Source organism: Alosa sapidissima, chromosome 12, assembly GCF_018492685.1.
Source record: "Alosa sapidissima isolate fAloSap1 chromosome 12, fAloSap1.pri, whole genome shotgun sequence".
Taxonomy (NCBI): Eukaryota; Metazoa; Chordata; class Actinopteri; order Clupeiformes; family Clupeidae; genus Alosa; species Alosa sapidissima.
Genome location: NC_055968.1, coordinates 3,668,906 through 3,687,343, shown reverse-complemented (window position 1 = coordinate 3,687,343; position 18,438 = coordinate 3,668,906). Strand labels below are relative to the sequence as shown.

Genomic DNA, 18,438 nt, shown 5'->3' with positions numbered 1-18,438 from the left:
GAAAATTGGTGTCCTTAAAGGTTAGATATTTCCTCATTTTTCACTTTAAGGCATTAAGATCAATTTCCAAAAGATGATTTTATATTCCTCTTTTCTGTCAACTTTAGCATGGGTGCCAATACTTTTGGCCATCACTGTATGTCAGTGTTTTCGTGTGGACGTGGCCTTAGACTATAGAATATAGGCTACATGCTGCCTCTTCACTCAAGGCCCTGGAAAAAGTATATCACTCTGCCTGTAGATTTACTGATGGCTATAGTAATCACCATTGTGTCTTTTATGATAAAGTGGGTTGGCCATCTTTAGTTGGGTCTGCACCCACCCACTTACTAAGTGCTCTCATAAAGGCCTATGTTACCCATCGGCCACGGTGTTCCTCCAAGAAACGACCTGCCAAGTGCCACCAGAGCAGGAGCATCCCTTAGTTTAGTTTAGTTTATTAGTTTATTTGTCAGGGGCCATGCCCAGTTCAAGCCTTGTGCCAGAGTTAGCTATACAGCTAATTTACATCTGTGGTCCCTGGGCAAGGGGGATAAAAGGACAATATAGACAATACAGACAATACTACAAAACAGATAGAAACCACAAACAACATAACAAGCATTACATAACGTATAAACCAGTATACAAAAATATATAAATTCCATGTTATAGAAAGATCAATGACCACATAGTTGTTTTCCCTTCAGCCAAGTCTTTAAGGACGTTTAAAAACTGCTGAGACTCTCTCTGTCTTCAAGAAGGAAGCTCTTGAAGACCCAAATATTCCAAGGGTACCTCCTTTCTTCTCTCCTCTACCACTTTCTCCTTGTGCCACACATTGACTAGGACTTACAATGTCAGCAATCCTTTTTTTTTTGGGGGGGGGGGGGGGGGGTTGCCTTTTCATTTGGATAGGACTGTGAAATATGACAGGAAGCAAGTGAGTGGTGGGATCAGGAAATGACTGCAGGCCATATCAAACCTGGGTCCCCGTGGGCACTTGGACCCAAATGTGGTCTGGATGCTGTAAGTTGTGCCACAGTGCCCCCTATAATGTTTGCACTCTTATCCTCCAATAGTATTGACAGATGCAGTAGTCATTCCTAGTTCCTCTGCACTGTATGCTATTCTGTAAGTCGCTTTTGATAAAGGTGTCTGCTAAATGAATGAATGTAAATGAACTCCTGAAGACCCAGCTCTTTAGAGAACATCTACTCTCATAGCAACACTTACAACAAGTCTTACTGATCCTAGCACTCACCAGCCGTTTTAAACTGACAAGTAACTGTTACAAACAGCACTCACCGACGCACTTATTCTTACTGTACTCTAATGTTTTTTTAAACTGTCCTAAAATTGTGAGAATTGTTCTAAAACTTACTGTTTACCATGTTGTTAGTCGCTTTGGTTAAAAAGCGTCAGCCAAATGTAATGTAATGTAAAATGAATCATGCCCTTCATGATGTTTCATATCAGTGAAGCAATGAGTTATCAAATTCTGTAAAACTGATACAATGTTGTGAATAAATACTTAATTCCTGTTTTCTAGGTGTACTGTAAACCACCTCAGTTACACAAATATAATAATGTAGATGATTGTCTCACATATATTGTGCATTGCAGAATCTTTGTATTGTGATACCATGCAATGTATCTTCATAGTATTTTATTGTGAGTAACTATGTGATTCCCTAAACTCATAATCTTTTATATATTATTATAAAATATTTAAATAATTATCCATATTTAGTAATTATTAATTGACATCTGGCCTTTGAAAGGATACCATGACAAGATCAATAAGTATGGGTATGAAGGTGGTTGATAATTGATAATGTACCAGCCATTGACCAGGCAAGGCTGTAGCCTATCTATAGGCTGGAAGGCTATATCACGCAACACGGCACGACAACCACGGAAGCCATGGACATGTTGTTGTTCCTGTTATATCTTCTACAGTCTGATTGGAGTGTGCTTTCTTAATGTGAAATGGTTTAACATTGATTATAGGGATGGATTACTGAATGGGTCTACCAAACCCAGGCCAAGGGCTCAGGGGGCCCTGAAGCCCAAAACTCTACATGAAGTCGACTATGTTCTCTACCCCTGATATCTGAATAGGGCCCCTCAATCCAATAATTCTGGTTATGTTATGTGATGTCTTAATAGGGGACCTCAATCCAATATGGTTATGCTATGTATGATAATCATGTGTGATAATTCAATATAAGGACAATCAGACCGTACCTAACCCAACATGCCACTCAGCTCCTAGTACAGATCATGGTTATCTCATGCCTTAACTACTGCAATGCCCTCCTCACGGGCCTTCCAGCTTGTGCGGTAAAACCGTTTACAGATGGTCCAGAATGCACTGGCTCGTCTTGTCTTCAATCAACCACAATGGGCATGTTACCGCACTGTTCATTAAGCTCCACTGACTTCCGATAGCTGCCCGCATCAAATTCAAGTCACAAATGCTTGCATACAAAGTGTCCCTCTGTCTTCAAAAAACTCTTCCAAGAATACCTGACAACCTCACACACCTGATATGCACTTACCATGCTCTTCCCTCCTCTACCTCCTTCCTCTCCACTTCCCTCTCTTCCCCCCACTATACTTCCTCTTCTACCACTTCTCCTCCTACCATACCTTGACTAGTACTTAATATGTAAGAATGTGTCTCCTATCCTCTAGTACTATTGACAGATGCAGTGGTAATTCCTAGCAATATCTTCTCTGCACTGTAGCTTAAATGTTATTTGCTGGGCAATTCCACACAAAACTGTCACATCCATAACGCCAACACAATGCCATGGTATTTAGTTGCCGTTATGGACGTGACAGTTTTGTGTGGAATTGCCCTGCTGTAGCTGTAGCTCTGTAGCTTAAATGTTAAAATGCTTAAGTGCTATTAGCTTAAATGCTATTCTATTGCTAAATCGCTTTGGATAAACGTGTCTGCCAAATGAATAAATGTAAATAATCATGCTTTGTATTTGTCATCTTTTTTTCAAATATCAAGAATTTTTTTGTTTGTCACATACATAGAATGCATAGTGAAATGGCATTTAGCTGCCCAACTTTCCTGTGTAGAGGTGTCCTGAGCATATCACTTACTATTTATAAGGATAAAAAAGAAAGATTTAGAATAATTTAATAAAAAGGTTGAGAGAGAAGGGGGTAAAAAGTGCAGTGTGTGTAAGTGCAGTATGGCAAGTACATGTAATGTATTTTAAAGAGCCTATGTGTTCAGGATGCGGATGGCTTGGGGAAAGAAACACCTTTCTGTTTTAGCCATGTGAGAACAGAGACATCTGCCTGACCTCAGTGGTTTGAACAGTCCATGGTCAGGGTGTGAAATGTCCTATATGTCCTAAATATTTTGGGGCCCTTGTTTGTACTGTTTTTGGATATATATCTAGCAGGGTAGAGAGAGGAATCATTCAAGAGTCATTATTTAAGAGGTTATTTTCAAAATGTTCTTCCAGACGACCATGCCTCTGGACCCCTTTAGCTTAGCTGAGATACCAACTTTCTGAGGCAGGGAGAACGTCTGTGCCCAGGGGCCCAGTGGTTCATAATCCATCCATGGGCGCAATGTTCCAAAATTGCAATCAGTGATTAGATTTTTTTTTTCTTGTGGGCCCACACATCTTGTCATAAACTCATACAATTGTGATATCCTAAGTATGCTATTACAAGGATACAAGGATACAAGGAAGTTTATTGTCACATGCATATAGTTATTGGAAGTAAGAAATGCAGTGAAATTATGTCTGGTGTCAGCCTATTTGTGCAAAGTGGGGGGGGGGGGGGGGGGGGGGGTAAAAAGTGCAGTAGAAGAGGGGTTTAGTAGATTAAGTGGCAAGGGCTGCATAAGAAAGGTGGGGGAGGATTGGAATTGGGAGGGGGGCACCAACAAGGAGCACCCAAGAGCAACAGGGGCAAGGAAAAACTCCCTTACCAAGGAAGAAACCTTGGGCAGATCCACGGCTCAAGGGGCTAACCCAACTGCCAGGGGTCTGGTGTGTGTGGTGGGGGGATGACAGGGGAGATGGGATAGTGTGCTGTGTATGTGGGGAGAGGGCAGTGTGCAATATGTGTGTTGGAGAAGCTTCCTCATGAGACAATGTGCTGTGTATTGGGGGTGGAGGGGACAGTGTGCTGTACGTATGTTGGGGATGTGTGTTCATATTATATGAAATATTGCATCATATAATTGAATATGCTACATTTTCTTCCTGAAAAAACGACAAATTTGATAGCATTCCACCCATACACCCGTTCCATCCATAAATCTTCAGTTGGCCTTCGAGGCTATGTTGTAGGCTATCCCACCCAATTTAATTATGTTGGCTAAGGATTTGTGAGTATCAGGAGGGAAACAAATGTGGGTAGCCTCAGAAGTGAATTGTTTACAGTAGCCATTGATGGATTAGCCTACCAAACAGAGATTATAATTTTTTAACGCATTCTCAGAATTAACTTTGCAGAATGATATCAACTAATTGAAGGAGCTATCATCAATGTCCTCGAATCTGTAATGGAATTCTAAAACAGAGAACTAACTTGAGAACCATGATGCAGGGGAATGTTATGACGCGTCCATGGCGCTCTGCGATCGATTAGCACGTCTGGGGAGAAGTAGACAGGAACAGGGCAGATTGACTGGAAAGTCGGAAAGAGTGCGATCTCTAAACCCAAACAATTAAAATCCTTCAAACACGACATTTCGAAAGTTTTTATTGCAATCTGACCACAACTTCGTTTTGTTCATATCCACATATCGGATTATTGCATTTTGCGAGGGGACAACTGGTCATAGAAGGTATGTTTGCATCGAAATATTTATCCCTCTCCGCCAGTATGGCTCTGGTGCTGCTAGGGAGCCATCTTGCAACAGTTTATTTTGCTCAAGCTGGGTCTTAAGCCATCTGGCCAATCAAGTATGCCTGTGTTTACATTGTTGGTTGGTCGATTTGTCATCATATTCGTTCGTTTGTCCAATATAGTACTGTGTATTTACGATGAATCACTCATAGAATGCAGATTTAACTATTTAAGTTAACACATCATAAACGGGTTGGTAAACTATGGTAGCAAGCTACATGCTAGCAGTGTCTCGCGAACGGCCTGCTAGTACTCCTAGCATAGCAGGCTACGTCGTGCTGCGGGCTTACAGGCTAACTTCAAGTTTTCTCCTGCATCGGTAATCAAGTATACAAACACGCGTCGTTTAGTTGTAATTCATGGACATTATTTTGACTGTGGTGGATGGATGACAGCTTTCGTATCACAGTTATGCAAGTCATACTGCACACATTTGTTTCGACCGAGCAAGGACGTTGCTTGACAAGCCTGCTAGTTAAGATAGCTAGCAACATATCTGCTACTGTTAGGACGTCATCTAACGATTACTGCCCACAGCGTAAGCTAGTTCAGAGCGCTCTTTTCTGTGCTTTTATAAAAAGTTTAATTAAAGCTACATCTTTCCATCTATATTTGTTGCGGGGCTACTGTTGAGGCACGTTATAGACTACTTTAGTGGGCATATTATTGCATCAAGAGTGTCTGGTAGCCAGCAGAATAATTTAGTTTGCATTTTGCAAGTATCTGATCGCGCTAGCTAGCTAAGATTGACATAGCTCGATGGCTAGTGAAGTTGCTGCATACATTGGCTAACTTAGGAAGTCGGGCAACGAGCATTAGATCTTATTTAATGTATTTTTACACATCTATAGGTATTGAAGAAGAGCTGTTAACGTACATAGTTAAGCCATATTACCAACGCAGTAACGTTAGAACGTCTTAGAAGGGTTCTAGTCAGTCGTCAAACCAGATAAGTTCACGTTAACTGGTGTTAACTGTCTGTTAAGTTACTGAAGCTTCAATTAACCAGCACTAATATCGAGAGCAATTAACAATATTGACAAGCGTTAACATTTAGGTCGTGTTAGCTGGTTAAAGTGCTGTGGCCAACTGCGTCCAGACGATTCATTCTGTCAATATTTTGACAGGTTGTGGGTTATCAAGATGTGACCGTCGACATAGAATTGACTATATTATTTTAACTTTGCGTTGTGTCTATTCCAATTTGACTAAGTATTTCATCATTTCATATTTCAATTTGAAAACACTGCTCTAACATCCATGATTATATAAGCCTAACAATATATAATTTTATAACAAATGTCTTTCCTTCCTCCCTTTTTTTCTTGCAGAATTGATCTGCAGAATAGCAGGGAAGAGACTGTTCTTAAGCCTGAGGATCCCAACATCCCAGTTTTACCAACTGACACTGTCTACAAAAAGATATCAACTGCGTGGTGGTGCTGATTACATTTCCTCTTTCAAAAGGGAGATAAATGTGTGGCCCATCGAGTGTTTACTGGTCTAGGCCGTATTTCAGTTGTAGTTTTTTGCCACTGCATTAGTGAGTAATTTACTTGATGAAGCGTGTATTGAATTAATGAATAGGGACATTAGTCATATTTGGAGACCCAAGCATAACATTGGTCTTACAGAAGAAATGTTCATGGCTGTGAACGGCATGTGTTCTTGAAGATATGTCAGAATCCTTCATGTCACAGTGCTCCCAGTTATCAATTTTCTCTGTATGATAACATGCAAACACAATGTTGGTCAAATTATAAAAACACCCCTGCCTTGCTCTTGTGATGTGACACATCGGCTACCCTGTTTTGCCCCCACGTGACTCCTTGGCTGTTTTGATGAGGTGAACTCAGGCCTTCCACCACTCTGTAAAACAGCTCTGTGTGGTACACCCACCTCAACCCCCTGGTTTCCTGTGCTTGTGCATGTCCATTGATTACAATGAGCTCGTGACAAGGAGGATCCCCAAGTGTCAGAGCAGGCACATCGTGCTGCTTCCAGAACTTTAAAAACTAAAAAGAAAGAACAACAGACTCTCCGAGCCATTGAACTGGCGAGGTTCCCCATTTTGAGGACATTTGAGACTGTTAAAGCCTCTATAAACTACCCCCATACAAAGACACCCAACCCCCCCTGTCTCTACAGACCTGCATGCACTCTCTTATCAGCCTTTCTCTTGATGTAAGGCCAACCTGGAGGATCACCAAACTACCACTGCATATCACTTGCTCTTCCATCGCCGCTTCTTATCCTTCTCTTGCTGGTCTTACCAAACCAAGGAGCTAGTTCCTCTGTTCAGAGCTCAGTGCCCAAGCTGCTGCTTAACGCTCCTGTCCCAAACGTAGCCCTCTGTCATCCACCACACCATCCTGGACACTGGAATCTCCGTGAGGCCAGGGACTGCTGTTGTCCTCGGCCGATAGGTCGCTCACCTCCAGGAGGAGCCTTGAGGAGCGGACCAGCACAGCTCGCTGCTGAGACAGGGCCTAGTGCGCACAGAGAGAGAGATCTGAGGACGGCCACTGGAGTTCAGAGCCTAAGACTCTGGGGTAAGTAGCTGTTCTCACAATACCACTGTACAGTCAGACACATTTTTCCAAATATGCAGTGATTCTCATGAGCATTTTGTTTGTTTTATTTATTATTACATTATTATTATTATTATTATTATTATTATTACATTACATTTAGCAGACACTTCTTGACCAAAGTGACTTACATGTCAGCTATATTACAAGGGATCACATTGTTCCCGGAGCAACTTTAACGTTAAGTGCCTTGCTCAAGGGCACAACGGTGGAAGTCGGGAATTAAACGACAACTTTCAGGCTACTGCATGCTAGCCCAGCTCCTTAACCACTACACTACCACTGCGGATTTCATAATTTACATCTTTGTGTCTCCCCCATAAGCCATATATAAGTCCTTGCATCAACATTTCCCATGTATGTAGATCATTCTATACTGCGTACATGGACACATTCAGGCACATCTTAAAACTCAACAGAGAAAAAAATGCTGGTCATGGCCATGCAGATCGAATAGCATGTGTAACACACACATCACATTCATCAATCTATTGGAGGTTATTGTACACAGCTGGAAAACTGGAACTGCCATATTGATCATTTGAACTGGCATTAGCAGGATAATATCCATTCTCATACTCGTACCCAGTCTCCTACTGATGTCAGACTTTGAGCTGTTGTGGTTCTCATCACTTGTTTATTTGTGGTGATCAGATCCTGGCCATGAGGTTTGATGCCTCGCTCCACTGAAGGGAGACACTGGACCTAAATGGCGCAGCATGACTTTGTTCCTGCCTGGCTTAACTTCTCCACGCCTCAGCCTGCCAAGGTGAGACTCCCCGGCCGGTCCCACAGCACACACAGGCTTAGTATTACTGATGCTTAGTTTAGGGGCCTCATACAGAAGATGTTTGATGGTGCAATGAATACAGTGTTTCCCCTAGAATTTTTTCCAGCAGCGGTGCTGTTGATCGTAGGAAGCCCCCCCCCCCCCCCCCCCCCCCCAAAAAGAGAAACATTTGAAAAAATGACTCCTTAAATTGTGACTTCTGGTGGATTTTGTGAAAGAAATGGACAGATTGAGTTACAAATTATGACATAACCATCAATACAAGCATGATTATTGCAGTACTTGAACAGGATTATTCATGTTTTTCTTTCACCTTTTTCATTTACATTATTAGTATTAGCCACTGTACAACTGTACACTGTAGGCCACTGTACAAACTATTACTATTTAGAATATACAGTGCTGTGCATAAGTTAAGACATTTATATATAATGTATTTATTTACAATACATGATGCATTAAAAATAATTGATGTCCTATTTCTTTTTTAATTAAGGCATTAAGACAAAAGGCAAAATATGTTTTTTTTTTTATTCCTCCCTTTAGTCAATTTCAGCATGGGTGTCTTAACTTTTGCACAGCACTGTATAAACTATATAGACTTCTCTTTCATGCCATTACACTGTATTGGTGCTGTGCAAGTCGAATTGAGTCCCTGTCACTTTAATGCTGTGACGGCCCGTGACGCTAGCTTGATTCTCACGGTTTTAAGCTAACTTACTAGCGTTGTTGTGCATGGTGCATAAGAATACGTGGATGAAATTAATTATGTTTCCCATGTCATTTGGTAAAATAAATGGTCAAAAATTCGAAGAAAATTCACTTGGATTATAGCAGATAAGTGTCTTGTATCATATCTATAATTTTGATGAGCTCTACAGGAATTACAAACTATCTCAGATGTAAATGCTTGCGTATCCTATTACTCAAATTCAATTAAACCCACCAATAGGCTAGCTAGACCTTAGTTTCACAGCCTAGGTATGTTAGCAACACGGGGCTTGAAAGCATTGCCTGTATCACAAACAAAAACGAAACAATGCGTGGATTTATCTGGGAATAGGCTACTGAAGGTAGGGGCGAGCTATCTCACTGGCGTGTTTAATTTGGTTCCTTGGTTAACATAATGTAGGCTACGTTTTTTTGCACAAAATTGCGTCTGCTAATAAACTTAAACATAAACACAAACAAGCGTGATCTCCTGTGGAATCCCTGACTGCGCCTTCAACGTTAGCCTATTATTATTTGTTGACATGAAACCTGAACGAACGGCAGCTGTTCCTGAAGTTCACTTGCGTCTATTTTTTTTTTTAATTAGGCAACTCTTTTTGCAGTGGCGCTTGAATTCCAGGAGCGGCGCTGCGCCGCTGATGAATACATTGTAGGGGAAACACTGGAATACTCCCTTTCCCCCTAATTAACAGATTGATAGCAAAGTTTTCACATCCAGGCAGTTGCAGTCATTTTGTTATCTTAGAATGAGGGAGTGGTATGTGTTTGAGTGTGTATGTAGGTGTGCGATTACATGTGACTGACTCTATAAGTGTGTGTGTGTGTGTGTGTGTGTGTGTGTTATTGTGCAGATCCGTTCAGTTGTGAATGAACGTATTTGTTCATCTGAATGAAGTGCACATGTGCCGCTGGTGACTAATCTTTGATTACATGCTTGTGTGTCAGTCCCCTGCAGCCAATCTTGAGAAGCATGGAGAGCACCTCCCCCGAGGAGACCACCGGCCAGGGGGGAGCCGCCGCAGACACAACTCCTCTGATGGCTTCTTCAACAATGACCCGCTCCGTGCTCCCGCAGGTGGATATGCACACATGCACGCTTCCAATTGCTCTAGCTCTAATTCTAGTGTAGATTACTACAGGTGAGAGTTTTGCAGTAGTAGGCCTACTAATCACAATTGGGTTCCTACTGAAGGAGAGAAGTGAGATGGAAACACATGAATGTTTTTAGATACAGTTGTTGTGTGTGTCCCCCCAAATTATTATTATGCAAAAAAGGAAAAAGATTGTCTGGGAAGTTTGGGTTTTGTTTACCATGCAACATTCATGGCCTTCTCCTGGCATCTGCTTGTGATGCACTGCACTGCTTCTAGTTGGTTTTAAAGGTGGTCCCCTCGCTCCTTATGCTGCAGATGTTGTGGCTGGTGGTGTAAGCTATCTACCTCTGTAGCACCAGTACTATGTGCAATAAAAAGTTAAGGCACAGACCTGATGTACTCTTGCATTAGGGCTGGGCGATAAAATGATAGCGGTATGTATTGCAATAGACATATCGATATCAATAAAAAATATGTTCGATAGAACATTCGATAATTAAAAGCAACACACGTACACCTCCTGCCTTACGTTGTCCATAAATAAATAGGCTAAATATATCTTGCATTGTAACTAGTATGTGTAACTCTACCAGAGTAGGCGATAGAAGTAGGCCTACCTCAACACACTCTCAACAAGTCCTTGCCCTGTGCACTCTCTCTCTCTCTCTCAACAGGCGCATCCCTCCTCAGCATGCACATGTAATCCAAACATTCACAATCGTGCAAGACGACTGGCTAAACTGCTATTAAATCCGGTTAGCATCATTAGCACGCTGCACGAATTTGTTCAAAACTGTTGCATCAAATTGACTGCTAAATTCTAATCATCTCAATCCCGATGCAAATGGATAAACTAGCAAATTAAGCTACTTTGTTTACTATATTTCCAGGCTTCAACCAGTGCTGCTTTTCATTCAGACTTATATGCACACATATTTATTTGAGTGTTTTTCATGATTGTGTTATTTCTTTTCCCTGTTTGCTTTGATTGATAACTGAGGTGACTAAAATCAGAAGAAGGTTAAGTTTAAAATAAAAGTGTTTTTTTTTTCTTCTGGTCCTTATCTGAGATAGATTTTGTTTTTTTAAAGTCAATAATTATCGATATCGACTGATATGAAATACTTATATCGTGATGCAGTTTTCAGCCATATCGCCCAGCCCTATCTTGCATACAGGCATTTTTGCATATACATACTCTTGCACACATGCACACACATTGCAAGCACTTTTCTTATGTGTATGCTCATGCTGCATTAATCTGGGTGACTAGACAGTGGCCACTTCAAGTCATAATTGTAATGTTTGTCTCTAATATTAAGGGCCCTTATTTGAATGATGTTGCAAAGTCTAACTAAAGTTGATTTAATAACTAGGCAAAATCAATTTGCTAATATAATTTAACCGTGGGCAAGACTTTAACTGCAAACACTGATCAGTCAGTTTAATGCTCCCACATGCCTCATGATGGCCTGTAGGCCCCGCTACTTTATAGTGTAATGTTGTGGAATTGTTTTTTTTTTATTATTATTATTGTTATTATTATGATGTCTGACCTTTTTTTGTTGATTCTTGCTCTCCAGGGGATGGGTGGCAGCAGCCTTCCCTGTTGAGGCATGATTCGGTGGACTCGGGCGTGGCAAAGGGTTCTGGCGGTGGCCTGGGGAGTGGGCAGGGCTGGAAGGACTCGCCCGGCTGGCAGCACCATCACCAGGGGCGCCATGGCAAGCGTGGAGGGGGCGGAGGTGGTGAGCGTGAGCGGCAGGGAGGTGGCCACCGGCAGCGCAACGGAAACTTCCACCCTCCACGCAAGGGCGGGCCCTTCCAGGACCGCTACTCCGACGAGGAGCGCAACGAGGACAAACTGAAGTTCGTGGAAGAGGACTTTGTGAGTGAGCTCTACATGCAAACAGACATCCAAATGCGCTCAGGCACATGTTCCCCCCCACAACTTCATAGCACTTAGATGCACACAAACCTAGTGCTGGGTTTTAAAACTTGATACCAAAGTAGGCCTGGCAAGGAGAACATCCCTGTATCACCCATATGAGATGGCTTGCTTGCAAACCTTTTTATGTTAGGATTTTGCATTCCTTTTTGTTTGTTAGATTGTTTGTTTTTGACCAAAAATCATTCTTTTTTGCAACCATTACCGGCTAGTTCCAGCATCTAGAGAGGTTGTTGATAAAAAGATCTAAGGTATATGTGAAAAGAAATTTGCATTTTAAAAGCTGATTTAAAGATGGAATTAAACAGTTTGAAGAGAGAGACATTGTTGGAATTCATGACCTCATATTCTGTACAGTATTCATAGTGCAAGGTTGCAAGGAGCACAGTGCAAGTGGATCTTTTGCTGGTGTTGAGCCAGCATAGTCCCAGCTTGTAACTTGTTGCCTCACATGATTGTATTGATACCGCAGATCGCCATATCCTGAGAAGCTTTCTAACTATCTTTAGTAATAGTTTGTGGGTGTAAGTTCTGATAAAAGTCTGAATCAAATCAAAAGACTTCACAAAGCACACCAATGATATGGCTTAGAAGGATTGTTTTTCACTTCTTGTTTCCTTTGTGGTGTTTGTATATGTGCTCACCATACAGTAGTTTTGAGCTGAAGCAGAAGTGTCACTAGAGGCAAAGTTTGCTTGTTAGTCACTACATGTTTGCTCCAGCTATCTCTGTTGCCACCCGCATTCCTGTGATTTTAGACACTTCAAACACCTAATAGACTCCTACATTTTTGCCAAGGCTAAAGCCGAGTATGTTCAACAGAAGCTATGCAGCCAAATACAAGGCCATTCAACTCACTGACTTTGTGTGTGTGTGTGTGTGTGTGTGTGTCAGCCCTCCTTAAACCCGGAGACAACTGGAAAGCCAGTGAGCCAGGCTCGTGCTGTGGGGACCCCTGCCGGAGTTTGGGGTAAACGGCTTCATACTGCTCAAATTTACATTCTTATTAGAATCTTAGAATAGAGAGGCAATGAAGTGGTCAAACTTGCAACTTGGCATAATCATAAGTGTTGTCATTATAAACATAGTTAAAAGTAGAGTTGGTGCAGCCCATTAAAATGGCATTGTTTTTTTTTCCCCTCAGAGAATCCCCCCAGTGCCAACAAGCAGGTGTCTAAGATGCTGGTCATTAAGAAGGTGTCTAAGGAGGACCCCAGTGCTGCCTTCTCAGCTGGTTTTGCCAGTGCTGGCCCACTGCCCACCAACGGCACCAAAGTGTCCATTGCCGGACCCAGTGTCTACAAGAACCTGGTGCCCAAGCCTGCCACAGCTCCCAGCAAGGTACAGTAGGCATGGCAGTCTCAGTTTCCACAGATACCTCTCCAACATTTATGACTTTCAGTGTCATCCCTGAGATTTCCGTATGTAGCCTAGTGGTAAGAATAAGCTATAGTTTATACGTAGCTTGCAGTTGAGTAATGGTTGTGTTATTGTTGCTTCTGCCCCAGCAGCCTGGTCCCTGGAAGCCCAATGGAAGGGAAACTAAAACGGGTTTGCATTTCTCTGGCCGGGACTCTGCCTTCTCAAGCCCCGCCTCTGTGACCAAACCTCTCCCCCCGGTCAGCGCCCCAGTGCATGTCACCCCAAAGGAGGTGAGGAGGACACTGCTGGTCACACATGGCACTAGGATGGCCTTCTGGGCCTGCACACTTTTCACTTTTGCAGTAAAACTGACCATTTTCATCTGAGTTCATTCTAATGTGGCAAACCTCCGTCTCATTAGTTACCACAAGTTAGGATTGGTGGAGAGATTTTCATTAGTCAACAGTTATCATATGCACTTATATCATGTGTCACTCATTTGATTGGACTTCATTCCTCAAATGACTGTTGGAATGTTACTATTTTTGGTACAAAGCATACAGATTTTCAGCCATGTGAGTTTGTTAATGTCAAGCAAATGCTCTGTTAAGGAGTGAGGCTACATTTGAATCTGAACATAGTTTGTTGCCTTCAGTAACACTAACAACTGCCACTGCAAACTAGATGATAACCCCTGATAACTTTCTTAATGTAAAACCAAGTGTCAAGTGTAATTATGTACATTAGCCACAATAATATTCTTATTTCGAATGAGCTTGAGTAGGAAGGTGCTCAATGTATGTAGTACAGCGAAGCACAGTCGAGCAGAGCTCTGCTTAGCTAAAGTTGGAGGCAAAAGCCTGGTAAAGGCTGAAGAGTTAAGCACAGTTTCCTGCAGAGCACACACTGTCCAAAACAACCAGATTATGAAAGCAGGACTCTTAAGGGTACTGACAGAAAGTGTGCTCTCTATCATGATACGGGTACATTCCCCCCCAAGGGTGTCCCTAACCAAAATCCTACTGCCCTCCCAAGCATGTTGAGACTGCTTGTATCACGGCCAATATAAACAACTTGTTGTGTTGTGTACAATTATTATTGGGAAAGCAGCCATTCGAGAGATTAGTGTGGGTTTCATTTTTCTTCTCCCTTTCCCCCCTTTTTCTTTGTGCTCTCCGTTCCCTCTCCTCCTCTTCTCTCTCTGTGTTCTGTCCGTCCACCCCCCCAGCCTCCCTCCAGCACCACTCCACCCATAGACATCACCCCTCCCCGCCTCAAGCTGATGCGCCGCAGCACCGACCGCAAGAGCGAGTTCCTGCGCGGCCTCAAGGATGAGCGCAACGGAGAAGTGGGCGGCAGCCACAGCCCTGGAGTGCCCACCGAGGTCAGACACACATGCATGAGCATATACTGTACACACACAATACACATATAGCTGATCTGTGAACATGTTCAGGTGTCTTTTGCTGTGTTTGATAAATTGTATAGATCAGATAAGTAGATGATGTAACGGTTGATCAGTCCGCAGTGATGGTCTCCTCTCCAAAAGACTGCAGAGCTGAGCCAAGCAGCAGCAAATCTCAAGGCGTTTCGCAGGCGTGTTGGTTGGCCTCGGGTTCTTTGAGCTATTTCTGGAAGCTGTCTAATAATGCAGGTGTGGTGTCCCTGTTGATTACTGGTCAGCCGTTTTGGGAAGGGCTTGAACATGTACCTGTCATTGCCGTGTCCCACAGGGAGAGGGCAGCACCCCAGAGCCCAAGGAGTATGGAGAGGGACACGAGAACGGCATCTCTCACTCACTCAGTGACTCGGATACCGAACATCTGTCCAGCTCCCTGGAGGCAGAACATCGGTGAAGAATGCAGACAGACATACAATAACTCTCTCTCACACACACACACACATGCACGCACACACAGTTGTATTAGGTCACATTCCGTGTTCAGGAAACAAGGAATTTTTAATACAATTTCAATGTAGTTTAGCTCACATTACCTCACAGTAATTGCCCAAGTGTAGATTGAGGTTTTGCTTCTGCTATAATAAAAAGTGTAGTGAACGTGTATTCTTTTGATATACATACCACCTTCTCACTGGTTTGAGCTGTGCCTTTAGTAGACATTTGCTGACCTCTCTGCTTGCTTGGCCCTGATAGGCTGCTGAAGGCCATGGGCTGGCAGGAGCACCCGGAGAATGATGACAACTTCCTGCCTCTGACTGAAGATGAACTGAAGGAGTTTCAGGCTAAAACTGAACAGGTATATGGAAGCTTTTATCTTTCTTACTTGGATGCATTTAAAAGGATGCTATTAAATGTAACTAGCTTGGACAGCAGTACAGTTATGTGTGCGTTTTCTTTCATTGCATATAACCCTTGGGCTTTAAACCTATTGCCTTGGCTTTAGTTGGCTTGGTTTAGGCTTGGTTGTCCAGAAAAGCTCCAGATAATGGTTGGCACAGATGAGCAATATTGCACTGTATTGGTCTTGACTTTGTCTGTGTGTGTGTGTGTGTGTGTGTGTGTGTGTGTGTGTGTGTGTGTGTGTGTGTGTGTGTGTGTGTGTGTGTGTGTGTGTGTGTGTGTGTGTGTGTGTGTGTGTAGCTGAGGAAGAATGGACTGGGGCGCAACGGAATGCTGGTGAGGCCACGGGGTGTTGCCATGCCACTGGCCTGGCGGAGCCCGGTGGAGACAGGCCTGGAGGAGGGCTCCGAGTCCGAGACGAGTAGCAGCAGCCAGACGTCTGACGACGAGGGCACCTAACGAGGGGAGCGCCTCTTCCATGTCCTTCCTCCCACTCACACACCACCTGAACAACCACCCATCCCGCTACCACAGTCTCTCGCTCTCTTCCATTCACACTGTTTTATTTAAAGAAAAGAGAGAAAAATGGATGAAAACAACAAAAATAGATCTCATGCACAAGAGACATCAGTCATATCCCAGATAGAAAAAAATAACATGCCATGAGTCATCCACTCATGAGGGCAATTTTTGTTTTCTTTTTCATCTTTCCCTTTCCTCTTGCCCATTTTCTCCTTTTGTTGTCCCATTTTTCAGGAACTTGAAAAATATGGAAAAAAAACAATGTATGAAAAGTCACACAGCATCTGATTTTTTTTTTTTTCTTGCTTGGGGAAAACAAAGACTAACTCACAAATAACAGCAACTATAATCCTGATTTAACATGAAACAACTTCATCAGAATGTTCTTTTAAGGAAAAAAAAAAGAATAAATAAAAAATGGCTTTGACACCTTTTTTGCCGAAAGCAATTCGTAGTGTTAGTGTTGATAAAACAATCATTGTGAGCCGTTGCCACCAACGAAGCTCCCAGTCCCTCAAGGAACACAAGTCTTTCACCATCCACAGCAGTGATGAGCTACCAACCCCCTCCAACATACACACTTATACACACAGTGCACTGTCTTATGATGCACGGCAGCTAGTGAATGAAAAAAAAATAGGTGGACGCTCTAAATCCTGGTCCTGAAGGACCCCTCTTTAAGCCGGTTTTCAGAGCAGGTAGTCCATCATGGACACAGCTGGAACCCCATGACACCTACTGGTGGTGGCTATTGAGAGATAGTTGGATGATGGTGCTTTGAAAACCAGCTCTGTGTGGGGTGTGCCTCAGAGCCTGGGTTCAGATGGAGGAAGGCTGATGCTTAATATTTAACTGGAACATGCAATGTTCGGTGGAGGTGTGTCCTGATGATGTGCTGTTTACTTCAACATTGTTTGGTTTTAACGTCTCATGATTAAAAGACGCGCAACATGTTATTTTCTCGTCTCTTGTTAGAGAAGTCTGTTTTCACTAGAATTATTTTAGCACCATGAAAAAGATCTCCTGTAATCTTGTGTTTACAGCTGGTCCTTTCTGTGTAATCCGAAAACAATTCTCAAGCAAGCACACCGATCCTTACATTGTTTGAATGTAGCCAGTAAGGGCTTAGCAGAGTGAAGAAAGAGAGCAAATGCTTTATCTTCAAAGGCGACGGTTAGTCAGCTCTGGTGAAACATGACGTCTCGTGTTTTGATTTTTTGGCATTAATGATTTTCTGATGGTCTGGGTCAGGCTGAGAGGAATACTGGGATGATGCTTTGGAGAGTGATTCGAAGTTTTGTTTACTTGATACCCAATGACGAAGAGAAATGACCGAAGGTTCTGAATTTTATGACTTTCAACCCCATGCCCAACCCAGTTTCCCTACTGCTGTTTTAAAGGTGTAGCACCATCTTTCTCTAGTTTCATGAGGGACTGTTGTTGTAAATTATGGTTCACCAGATTTCTGCTTTTGTTTTGGTACCTCTTTATTTCTGCTGATAGGGCATAAACGGCTTATCACACACTTAAGGTTCATTGTTTTTGGTTTTTATTTTGGTACAGCTGTATAAAATTCCCACATTTACTAGTTTTGTTTTGCATTATTTTGTTCCTGGAGCCTTGATATTCAGGGTGGATTGTAAAAAATATAAGAATAAAAATTGTGAGTTTTGGAAGATTATTTTGATAACATTATTTGCTGATTTGAGAAAATTATAAAGGTGTCGTGTATGGGGGTTATCTGTGTGAGACGAAGACAAACAGAAACTACTGCATCTTGGAGGAAAAGACAGAAGAAAATTGTAATAAATATTTTGCATCAGTTTGCCAAACATGTCTACCCTTTCGTTGAATTTCAAATATGACACTAATAATTTTTGTTTTCATGCAAGCTATACATAACTCTGTTGCTAAAGCTTTTCCTGGGAAAGAACTCCAGGACTTTTATTATTAGTGTTTCCATATGGTCATCTCCCCACCCTTTTACTTGTTTGCCATGTTACCTGGAAAGGTGATGAACATAGTGACTGTAACTAACAAACTAACTGTCACCCTTAGCAGGCATTGTAAACAGAAAGAAAGCAGAAAAGCTGACCGGGATGTTGGCACCGCTTTTAACTAGCTCAGGTCTTTAACACAGCTATGCCTTTTATCCACCAGTGAATAGTTTCTTTCAAACCTGAGAAGTTCAGTCAGCATCTGTGAGATAGTAAATTAAAGGG

At 42.4% G+C, this 18,438-nt stretch overlaps 1 protein-coding gene across 2 annotated transcripts; it reads left to right on the top strand.

The window, feature by feature from the left end:
- Window positions 1–4,616: 4,616 nt before the first annotated feature.
- On the top strand, window positions 4,617–18,048 carry gpbp1l1 (GC-rich promoter binding protein 1-like 1). 2 transcript variants are annotated; one of them, XR_006021083.1, is made up of 12 exons: window positions 4,617–4,813; window positions 6,207–7,427; window positions 8,121–8,235; window positions 9,934–10,063; window positions 11,666–11,970; window positions 12,925–13,000; window positions 13,175–13,371; window positions 13,542–13,682; window positions 14,621–14,776; window positions 14,914–15,244; window positions 15,548–15,650; window positions 15,995–16,041. XR_006021083.1 is itself a non-coding variant. In XM_042056635.1 (12 exons), the coding sequence occupies exons 3-12, from the start codon at window positions 8,176–8,178 to the stop codon at window positions 16,151–16,153; spliced, it is 1,446 nt and encodes a 481-aa protein (XP_041912569.1). In that variant the 5' UTR covers window positions 4,618–4,813; window positions 6,207–7,427; window positions 8,121–8,175; the 3' UTR covers window positions 16,154–18,048. The 2 variants fall into 2 exon arrangements, 1 of the variants encoding a protein (XP_041912569.1); XM_042056635.1 differs by having other exon boundaries at window positions 4,618–4,813; window positions 15,126–15,244; window positions 15,995–18,048.
- The last annotated feature ends 390 nt before the right edge of the window (window positions 18,049–18,438 follow it).

Bases quoted from the DNA above. Each gene is read 5' to 3' on its own strand.
- gpbp1l1 (XM_042056635.1), top strand. From the start codon at position 8,176: ATGGCGCAGCATGACTTTGTTCCTGCCTGGCTTAACTTCTCCACGCCT. The intron at 13,001-13,174 runs GTAAACGGCTTC...TTTTCCCCTCAG, and splicing joins GACCCCTGCCGGAGTTTGGG to AGAATCCCCCCAGTGCCAAC. The intron at 13,372-13,541 runs GTACAGTAGGCA...CTGCCCCAGCAG, and splicing joins CTGCCACAGCTCCCAGCAAG to CCTGGTCCCTGGAAGCCCAA.